Source organism: Papilio polytes, unplaced genomic scaffold, assembly GCF_000836215.1.
Source record: "Papilio polytes unplaced genomic scaffold, Ppol_1.0 DF822400.1, whole genome shotgun sequence".
Lineage (NCBI taxonomy): Eukaryota > Metazoa > Arthropoda > Insecta > Lepidoptera > Papilionidae > Papilio > Papilio polytes.
This window is the reverse complement of record NW_013526804.1, coordinates 130,998-140,744: the sequence shown is the minus strand read 5'-3', so window position 1 is coordinate 140,744 and position 9,747 is coordinate 130,998. Positions and strand designations below refer to the sequence as shown.

General features: G+C 36.0%; 3 protein-coding genes across 4 annotated transcripts; 1 reads left to right on the top strand and 2 right to left on the bottom strand.

The window, feature by feature from the left end:
* LOC106106117 lies at positions 1–1,680 on the bottom strand. 2 transcript variants are annotated; one of them, XM_013286654.1, is made up of 3 exons: positions 1,113–1,680; positions 631–1,041; positions 1–389 (listed from the first exon to the last, which is right to left on the bottom strand). In XM_013286654.1, exons 1-3 carry the CDS (start codon positions 1,326–1,328, stop codon positions 255–257), a joined length of 762 nt encoding a protein of 253 aa, XP_013142108.1. In that variant the 5' UTR covers positions 1,329–1,680; the 3' UTR covers positions 1–254. The 2 variants fall into 2 exon arrangements, with proteins under 2 accessions (XP_013142108.1, XP_013142107.1); XM_013286653.1 differs by having other exon boundaries at positions 7–398.
* Positions 1,681–5,008: 3,328 nt separating this feature from the next.
* Positions 5,009–7,220, top strand: LOC106106116. Its single transcript, XM_013286652.1, has 2 exons — positions 5,009–6,242; positions 6,404–7,220. The coding sequence occupies exons 1-2, from the start codon at positions 6,217–6,219 to the stop codon at positions 7,164–7,166; spliced, it is 789 nt and encodes a 262-aa protein (XP_013142106.1). The 5' UTR covers positions 5,009–6,216; the 3' UTR covers positions 7,167–7,220.
* Positions 7,221–8,027: 807 nt separating this feature from the next.
* LOC106106122 (carboxypeptidase N subunit 2-like) lies at positions 8,028–9,163 on the bottom strand. Its single transcript, XM_013286661.1, has one exon. It carries the CDS (start codon positions 9,161–9,163, stop codon positions 8,117–8,119), a length of 1,047 nt encoding a protein of 348 aa, XP_013142115.1. The 3' UTR covers positions 8,028–8,116.
* Positions 9,164–9,747: the final 584 nt, after the last annotated feature.

Below are 9,747 nucleotides of genomic sequence, written 5' to 3'. Positions count from 1 at the left end.
TTATTAATCAATGATTTATTTAAACGAAAAAAAAATAAATAACATTCGCACAACACATTCACACACACACAATAATAAATAAATCGTATTACACAGTATTTACACGTACATAGTTTCGCGGTGAAACCATTTTCTATTTGGTTCTAGTTTCCGTTCGGAAAACCGTGTTCGAAATTCAAAATCGAGCGGGCAGCCATCTTGGAACGGTTAGGGTCACATTGGGTCGTTTATTGGGTCACGGTGGTTTAAGATATTTATTGGTAAGCGTTGTATGCGAGCTCTTGAGCGAGGTCCTGGGGCTCAGCGTCTCTACGACGACGAGTTGCGGCGTAGGCAGCATCCCAAGGTCCATGGGCAGCGATCTGCGGATGCGAGTTGTCCGCCGCGATCTGGGTAAACTACAATGTTAGCGGAGATAAACGATGGGTAAATGTTAGTCAATACATACATTCATTTGCTATAGAAATGTGCGCTGATTATGATGTGCATAGTTTGGGTGCGAATAAGTTTTTACACTATTTAACTTTTGCAAATTATACTTTAAGTGATGTGCATAAGATGGCAGTAACAGAAGAAACAGTTTTATACTAAATCTATTAATTTTTCTTTAATTAATCAATTAAAATTTACCTTCTTGCACAATTGGAAGATAGCCAAAGCAACGGAGACAACGAAAGAGAAGAATGAGAGCTGCAGAGCGTTCCAGGCTTTCAGACCGAGGACACCGATGGCGAGGGGGATGAGGGTCATGGCCTTGAGGAGCACGAACACCAGGATGGGGACGATGATCTTCTTGAGTTTAGCCTTGCGGGCCTCGCCGACGGAGCGCGCGCCCTCCTTGTTGAACTTAATGTTAAGGCTCAGTTCATCGTTGTCCAGGTTTCTGGGGCTGACGGTCACCTTGGTGTCAGCTATGGGCAGCTGGAAGGTCACGTCATGGGACTGGATGTAGCTCTCGACGCCGTCAAAGAAGTCGCCAGAGGAGCGGCCACTGAAGTCATTGCCGGCGCCATTCTTGGTCACTTCGACTGCGTCAGAAATCTGGTAACAAGAATTATGTATAAGACCCTGAATTCGAGAGAGTTTATTTCACAAAGTTTTAGATTAAGTACCTGGAAGGAGTCCTTCTTGAAGATGCTGTCTAACAGAGACATGACCTTGTACTTGATGCAAGCAGTAGGGTCAGAGCCCTCTGCGCATCCGGACCTCATCTCCTCGACCATGCTGTCCATGGGGGTGCCCTTCCAGAAGGCGGGCTTCGAAGGTTGGGCCGCGGCGCTCCCGAACAACGCCAGTGCCACCAGACATATCACTTTAGCTGACGTCATTTTGTATTTATTATTTGACCTTCCCGTTGTTGACTGGACGACAGCTGGTGAGATTGTGATAGATTCGAGGACTGACCGTCGGTTTTTATACAGCTATTTCAAATTCAGCACGTACTCCGAGGTTCCGGTACGCATTGTCTTTCATCGTACGAGCCGATGGCGTCGGTTACGTTGTTTCGGAATGCACAGGATCCAAGTGTAAGGGAAAGCTATTCGATACGAATCCTTCTTGTTATTTCGTGTCTAAAACGTCTTAAGTTTTAATGTCGATGTTCCTCTGACGTGCGTTTTAGAATCGTCGATGACTGGGCGCCTTTTCTGTTGTTTGTGACACCGTACCCTGATTCGTTAGTATCTTGATCCAGTTAGTTTGTCCTTGTCGGTTGTATTGTTTTTCCGTTTGGTTAGAGCGAGAGCTGAAACTGTGAGATGGCTAGGCATTTGATATGGGGGAGAAGACTAGGCGGCGCGTCGGTTGCATACATAATCACGGCTAAATTGCCAAGATTGTGCTTGTCACCTTCGAGATAATATTATCACCTACTGGTGATGTACTGAAATGTATGTACCGTTACTACGGTACATACATTTTAATAAAGTTATAATTTTTTGTAGATATAATTAAGATGTATTTATCCAAAATGTATTTGACCTGCGTATCAAATCTGTTGATTCAACAAGCATAGAAATTATTGACATTGGTTATAGAATTTGATTTTCAGATTTGTTTAGAGGTTATTACAGCCCTTTAGCAACCAATAAAGTCTTTGCAACAATTACTTTTCGTATTCGCAGTAAAATAATTATACTAAATACAAGCCGTTAAATGGCAACCGATTACCAAATGTTTTTTCCAGAATTAGTTAAAGATTTTAGTCGTCTAAGTTAGTTTAACTGTAATTTTAATATTTCCTTGGTATTGTTCACAAGCTTAGCTAAAACTTACAGAAAAAACCACTTGATTTTCTGCAACTTTATTGTAATCCCTAATTACCTGACTTACGAAGGCATTGTTTTGCTCGCATATGTTTTGTGTCTGATGTTGTATGTATGTCAAATTCCATTGTAACTCACAGTTTGACCGATTAATTCTATTTGTGATTTGATTTGTATTCCTCCCATAAATATAACAGAGAAACAGTAAGCCAGTTTTTTTAGAGATATTACTATATTTAAGAGCTTTTTACACATAATACGTAAGTACAGTAGAACCTCGATAACTTAAAAACCTCTATAACTACAAAAATAATATGTTCCCTTCCCATCAGAGCCCAAAACCTCTACAACGTAGACCCTTGATAACTTAAAATCTCTATAAATTAAAATATTTTGTATTTCCTTGGACTTTAACTTATCGAGGTTCTGCTGTATTTCGCACAAACGGAACTTCAGATGTGACAAATTCCATAGTCTACGTACAAGGTAAAAATGTATAAGAAACTTCAATCAGATAATTTGTTTGAGATTTGTAGGTAATTTATGCAGAGCTGGTGTTAGCAGGGCGTGGTTGGGCGCGCGGCCAGGGCGTCTGACAGTAAAAGGGATTGACAGGTCTGTGAATTACTCTCAAATATTAATTTTAACCACGTTACTCATAATAAAGAAAGCAAAAAAGACCCCAAATTTCATCATGCGATTTTGAGCTAAACTTTTTAACTACGTCGTAGTCTTTTACTCAAAAATCAAACAAAAGTACGGGACCCACTTGCAAGCACTACCATTCGGATAAAAAAAGAATTATCAAAATCGGTCCACTAGCGGCTGAGTTATGCCGTAACACACATAAAAAACATACAGACGAATTGAGTACCTCTCTTTTGGGAAGTCGGTCAAAATGAGGGCGTGATGGAAACTTCGTAGAGTTAAAATCGACGATGTAATCTATAAAATTTATTCCAGATTCTGCTACAAAGTAAAAATTTCCTTAACGTCAATGTAAAATTTTCGTTCTGTTTGTAATTGCGTTGATAGCTTACTTCTAGAACTTCGTATAACGTCTTGAATGTAATTTAATGTGACATACATTTATAAAAAGTTATCAAGCCTCGAATATTTGTGATCCTTGTTAGGAATACAAATGTATCGCTACAAATGTAACGAACAGTTCCGCAATTGGTGAAAGTGATTGTTTTACTATTCAATACTTTAATTATTTATTAATGAGTGTCATGTATTGAGTAAAGTAACGCGCTAGGAAAATATCTAACTGCTTATAGAATCAATGCGACATTCGAACGTAACGTGATATAGGATTTTGCAAAGTTTGGCACAAAAAAAATATTTTGATGGTAGTAAGGATGGATGGATGTTTGGTATCTATATACGATATGTATGAACTGTAGATTTTTTTATACTATAAGGTGACAAACGAGCAAGCGGCCACCTTAATCCCCGTAATGGCGAAGCCACCGCTGCGCTGACATCCGCAATTGCAAGACAGAGATTGCGCTGTGGTATGGCGGACAGAGTTTTCAGTTTTATAACTCCCTGTGAACGAAATTGTTAGCAATAGCTGGTATTAACATAACAAACAATCAAATCCTACCTGTTTATTACTAGTTTTTGCCCGGGAATGCGTCTGCGTGGAATTTAAACCAACTAAAGTAAGTAGTCTATGTGTTCGTCCATACTATGAATTTGTAATATTAAGTAAGATGTTGTGAAAGGAAAATATATCATTGAGGCTAAATTTATTACTAGGTTATTTAATTTTTCCCTAGATAATTATAAATACAGTACAGTTACAGCAGTTTACAAGATGTCCGTAGTCAAAGTACATGGTACAAAATGTTTGCTTTTTTTTTCCAATATAAGGCGCAAACGAGCAAGCGGCCACCTGAATCCACCGAAATGGAAAGCGACCGCTGCCCATAAACAACCGCAATTTCAGATGCGTTGCCTACGCTTCATTTACGGAGGAGGAGACGCTTCTAAAGAGGATATTTCCCCTTCCTATGCGTCTTCTCCACCGTCAAATCCACTTTTCCTTTCACCCTCTCCTCTTAAGAAAAGGGTGGAAAAGGAAAGGGACTAAAATTAGGCCTCCGGCACCACACTCATCAGACGAAACGCGGAATTGCTTCCACTTCACACCTGTTTTCTGTGTGGTCGTGGTATTACACCGGGCGAGCTGGCTTATTCGTGCGAAGATGTTGAAGCGGGCTTTACCACTGCTATTGACAGCTTTTGAATAAATCCTTTTGTATGAAGACATTCGCCACACTTCAATAAATTTACTTCTTACTAGTTTTAGTACATTAGTTTAGTAGTAAATAGTTGCTTAAAAAATCGAACTCTTGTTGAAAGACACAAAACTATAGATACAAAAATATATTTTTCAATGAAAGTTTTAGTACTGTAAGTGTTACAGAAAGTAAAAACTGTTATTTGCAAAGCACGAGACAATTGTGTGATCGTTTTTAGGACGAGAGTAAATCGTACAAATTCTTTTAGATCGTTTAGTATTCGAGTAACGTTTCCTGTGAGCTTTATCAAGGTTCATTTTAGTTAGTTATTTAAAACGATTCGATACTATTTTGAAATTCTCTTCTTTTTGACCGACTTCCCAAAAGAAGGAGGTACTCAATTCGTCTCTATGTTTTTTTTTGTGTGTTACGGCATAACTCCGCCGCTAGTGGACCGATTTGGATAATTCTTTTTTTATCCGAAAGGTAATTCTTGCAGGTGGGTCCCATTTTTTTGTTTAATTTTTTGTTACTTTTCATTGTCATTTCCTGCTATTCCCCGGATCATCTTCTTTTTTTTGCACTCATGTACTTTCGCAACCGTTGGTTCACAAGCCGTGGGTTAGGGATTCAGCACTTGATATTCTGCAGGTCCGGAGTTAGAACCCTACTATGTTCTGTGTTTTTTGATTACCGAATTTCATATGTACAGTCCGACGTTTACGGTGAAGGAAAACATCGTGACGTCACATATGAGTAGTCAATCCGAAGTGAACCATTGATGTTGATTATGCCTATTTTTTTTTATAATATAAGGTGGCCTAGTCGCCACTAAAACAATGTTGTGGCGACCTGAATTGTAGAATTATTGAACAGTAGACTTACGACTAAAGCTACAATAACCCAAACAATCTTACTATTTACACTCGAACGGAGTCGCAGGCAAAAGCAAGTCTAATTATCATGTCCTTTGCCCCTAGCCCCGTCGACGCCTATATGTGTTTGTCGGCTAGACGATCTAGACAATCTAGTCGTACGGAGATAACTACGTAATTATTTGAACAGTGAACACTTCTAATTATAACGTAAAGTGTACCGACCCCGAATGATATCAATTCAATTATAAGTAAAAGTTTCGCTACTGTAATTTCAACTTTATTCCGTGGACATAAAGTTAATTATTCTTAAAATTTATTTTAAAAAATTTCAATGCCATTTCAGCGGTGTCGGTAAAAATTGGAAATGCGATAAGCGTAGTGTACATTGAAGGAAGTATATTCGCGTGTTTACACTAACAAAAAACATGTTTAAGCATCCTTTTTTGTCAGGTTATACTAACATAGTACGTCTCAAGTTTTTCAATAAAATTCCATGCTTGATAAATTATTTTCCATTAGCTACATTAATATAGAAGTACTATTATTTCTCATAACATTTTTATTGTAATATGCATATTCAATTTCAATAACATTCGCATCTGGAAATATTAAGTAAACATGAATTAACTCAGTTCTTTTTTTAACAGGCGTCAGTGTGCACGCGTCGGCTTACATCATCCCGCTATCGTTAAAACAGTTTGCCGAACAAACACCTGACTAAACACGCCAGTCGATGACGGGCCTCAATGCAAACTGCATTCTAGCCCACGCCCGCTGATCATATATTCATTACCACGCCTAGGAAGCCACTGACGAGCCAAAACTATGGAGCGAAACCCACACTGCGAAAGGTAAGCCTACCATTCAATATGACCGCTTAGTTCCTCCATCGTTATCGCACAGGCTGCACATAATGTGTGCGACGGGAAATATTTGATTGACACATTTAAAACAATCATATACCGTTGCCTTAAATTCAAGAAATGTCTAAGTTACTTATAACAAATTTCAGCAAGAGAACGGGCAGTCCATTCCAGAAGGATAAAGAATCAGATGGTACCGCGATAGTTCATGAAGAAGTGCTCCAGAAGACAAATTATGATATACAGAAGGAGAAGAATAATGAACTTTTACAGAAGATTAACAAGAAGACGGCGGAATATCAATCGAACAAACCGAGTTCAGGCGTGTTCACAGAAGTAGTGACCCATGGTGCGTTCACATCTAAAAAAGTGGAAAAGGAGAAAGTATCGAAAGTAGAAAGTGTAGCGAACAAATACGGGAACGGGTCAAATTCTAAATCACTTCTCGGATACCCATCATCAGCTAACGATTTAGCATTAGACGCCAAATCTGATTTAGAATCTGATGCTAACATATCCAAAGAAATTAAAGATAGAGTTATTGAGAAACTGTTTACATTGGTATCGATGGTGCAACACACTTACGAATCTAAAGTACGATTGATGACTGACTACGAGAAGTTTAAAGATACACAATTGAAGAATGAAATCCGTCGAGAAAAGGAACATTCCGAACAATTGTATAAATTAAACATGAGCTTTCAGAATGAAGTCATACAAGCCGTGCAGCAGTTGAAGAGTGAACTGGATATATCTAGAAATATATCTAATAATGTAGAAGATAGTAATGTTAATTTGGATGATTCGATAAGTTTTAATACAACGAATGCTGGTTTAAATGATTTAGATGACGTCACGAGTAATGGAACGCAACAAAGTAAACAGTCAGTCACCACAGACAAGTCGGAATAAATTAGCATATTTATTTTATTGCTGTTTAGTTTAATAAATTATATTTGTACCATACTATTGATTTTTTATTTAATTGACTAATTGTTTTACTAATATTATAAATGCGAGAGTTTAGATGGATGGATGTTTGTTAGAATTTCTAGCGTAAACTTCTGAACGGATCTCGATGACTTTTGGCATTGATGTAGGGGATAGTCTGGAAGAACACATCGGCTACTTGTTTTTTTTTAATTCCACGTGGAGAGAGTCGCGAGGCAGTAATTTTATAATAATAATTAAAAAACGAAAACTAGTAATTATATATATAGACTAGAATTATAGACTTAATCTTACTAATATTATAAATGTGAAAGTCCAATGGTTGGATGTTTCTTACTACTTATCTTGATAACAGCTCAATGGATCGCACTGAAATGTGGTATAAATAGGTGTGGAACATAGTGTTGGAGAACACATCACACTAATGTCATAAATGCGAAAGTTTAGATGGATGGATAGATAAATGTTTGATAGAGTTTGTAGCCTAAACGGCTGAACCGATTTTGATAAAATTTGGTATAGATGTAGATGATAGTCTGGAAGAACACATGGGCTACTTATTTTTCTTTTTTTTAATTCCACTCGGACGGAGTCGCGGGCGAACGCTAGTATGATCATATATTTTAATTCCGTGCACACGGAGTCGCGGGCGCCAGCTAATTATTAACAACTCTTACAAGTATTTTAAGTATTTAATATTTAAGATTGTTGTACAGCTCTATATAAATACTATTAACATCTTCTTGCCTCTTACATACAAATTCATTAGTTGTAACGCAAACAGGATTATTTCCATTAAAATATTTTTCATTGTATTTAATATCCATTACCTTTACTTCACTTAATAACTCCCTTAAGCAAGCACATTGCCAAGGATTGTTATCGAAATTGACCCTTCCTAAGATACCCATTTAATTAAGCTTCATACAAAAGTTTTCTTCCAAATAAGTTATTTTATTATGACTTATATCTAAATTAACTAATGATGTATGCTTAAATGCATTGACTATTGCGTTTGTTAAAAGATTTCTTGATAAATAAACTGTCCTTAACCTTGGTAAATACTGAAATTGTGTGTCTGATATTTTCATTAAACGGTTACCAACTAGTTGTAACTCAGATAAAAATGGTAATGGTCTAAATGCCATCTCATTTATGTATTCTATTACATTATCGTTTAATTGTAACAAATTTAATTCGTAGAAATTATTGAATGTATGTATATCATCAATTTTACTGATATGGTTTCCATTTAGAAGTAATCGTAGGAGATTCTTAAATTTTCCAAGTCTCACGAATCGAGGAATATTTGTTAAAAGTATATTACTTAAATCTAAATGTTCACAATCTTCAAACGAAGAAAATAAAAATTCCGGTGACTCAGATAATTTGTTTCCAGAAAAATCTAAATATTTCAAACGTGTATTTACTTGAAACGTATCAGGATATAAATATTTACCGTTTATAAAATTTTGTGCCAAATGTAAATCTAATAATTTAGTTAATGGTTTAAATAATACGGTATAAACTGTTTTCAATCTATTAGAGTTTAAATCGAGTACTAATAAGTCAGAATTTAGCCTGAATATATCCAAGGGTAAATCAGTAATATGGTTATGAGAAAGGTTCAAAAACTTTAAATTTCTAACCGGATCCAATACGCCCGCTTTCAATGTTTCCAGTTTGTTTTCTGATAACGTCAAACGATGTAATAAAGAAGAATTATCAAATGCTCGTGTATCTATATCCGATATTTTGCATTTACTCAAGCTAATACTGTATGCTTCAACAATGCTCGAAAAAACACCTTTCGGTAAAACGTAATTTCCATTAGCTTCATCGTATTCTTCATGTGTACAGATAACCCAACGTCGAATTTTATCCTTATATTCACAATTCGGATGTCCATTAACAATTGTTAGCAAAAGAATTGAGATGATTGCGGTGTTCGTTTTCATTTTATCTGTAAAATAAGGTCATTATTGGGTATATAAAAGTATTGAAGTTTGTAAAAATGACGGTAATACACATTCAGACATACAACCTTGTTCAGACCTAGAGTGAAAACAAACATTTTTGTAAAGGTTTTGAAAAACTGTTTCAAGCGCCTGTCGAAACTAAATATCAAAATATCATTCCTGCAAAAGTAATATAGTATCCACTTTTTCTTTTTGTATTTCAATATTAACACTTTTATAAGACAGTTCGTATACTGAAAAACATACGTATTTTTGTGGAATAATATTGATTATTTTAAACTCAAAATTGTTTTAAATGATAATCAATAATGTTTTTTTTTATTTTTTTTTTATTAAAAAATCATGTGAAATATATTTTACATAAAAATAAGAAAATAAAGATATGAGATGATAATGAATAATATGTTTATTTCATTTTATTTACAGATAAAAGCCAGCCAGAGGGAGACAAAATAACTTTAAAAAGAAAAATTATTAAAATATTTGGATTTGGCTCAAGAGATTACCGCCATGTGGCGTATGAAATCGACTACCATTATTCCGATAGTCGTTTCGGTACACGG

Bases quoted from the DNA above. Each gene is read 5' to 3' on its own strand.
- LOC106106117 (XM_013286653.1), bottom strand. From the start codon at position 1,328: ATGACGTCAGCTAAAGTGATATGTCTGGTGGCACTGGCGTTGTTCGGG. The intron at 1,042-1,112 runs GTACTTAATCTA...TCTTGTTACCAG, and splicing joins TCAAGAAGGACTCCTTCCAG to ATTTCTGACGCAGTCGAAGT. The intron at 399-630 runs GTAAATTTTAAT...CTAACATTGTAG, and splicing joins TCTTCCAATTGTGCAAGAAG to TTTACCCAGATCGCGGCGGA.
- LOC106106116 (XM_013286652.1), top strand. From the start codon at position 6,217: ATGGAGCGAAACCCACACTGCGAAAG. The intron at 6,243-6,403 runs GTAAGCCTACCA...AACAAATTTCAG, and splicing joins CGAAACCCACACTGCGAAAG to CAAGAGAACGGGCAGTCCAT.
- LOC106106122 (XM_013286661.1), bottom strand. From the start codon at position 9,163: ATGAAAACGAACACCGCAATCATCTCAATTCTTTTGCTAACAATTGTT.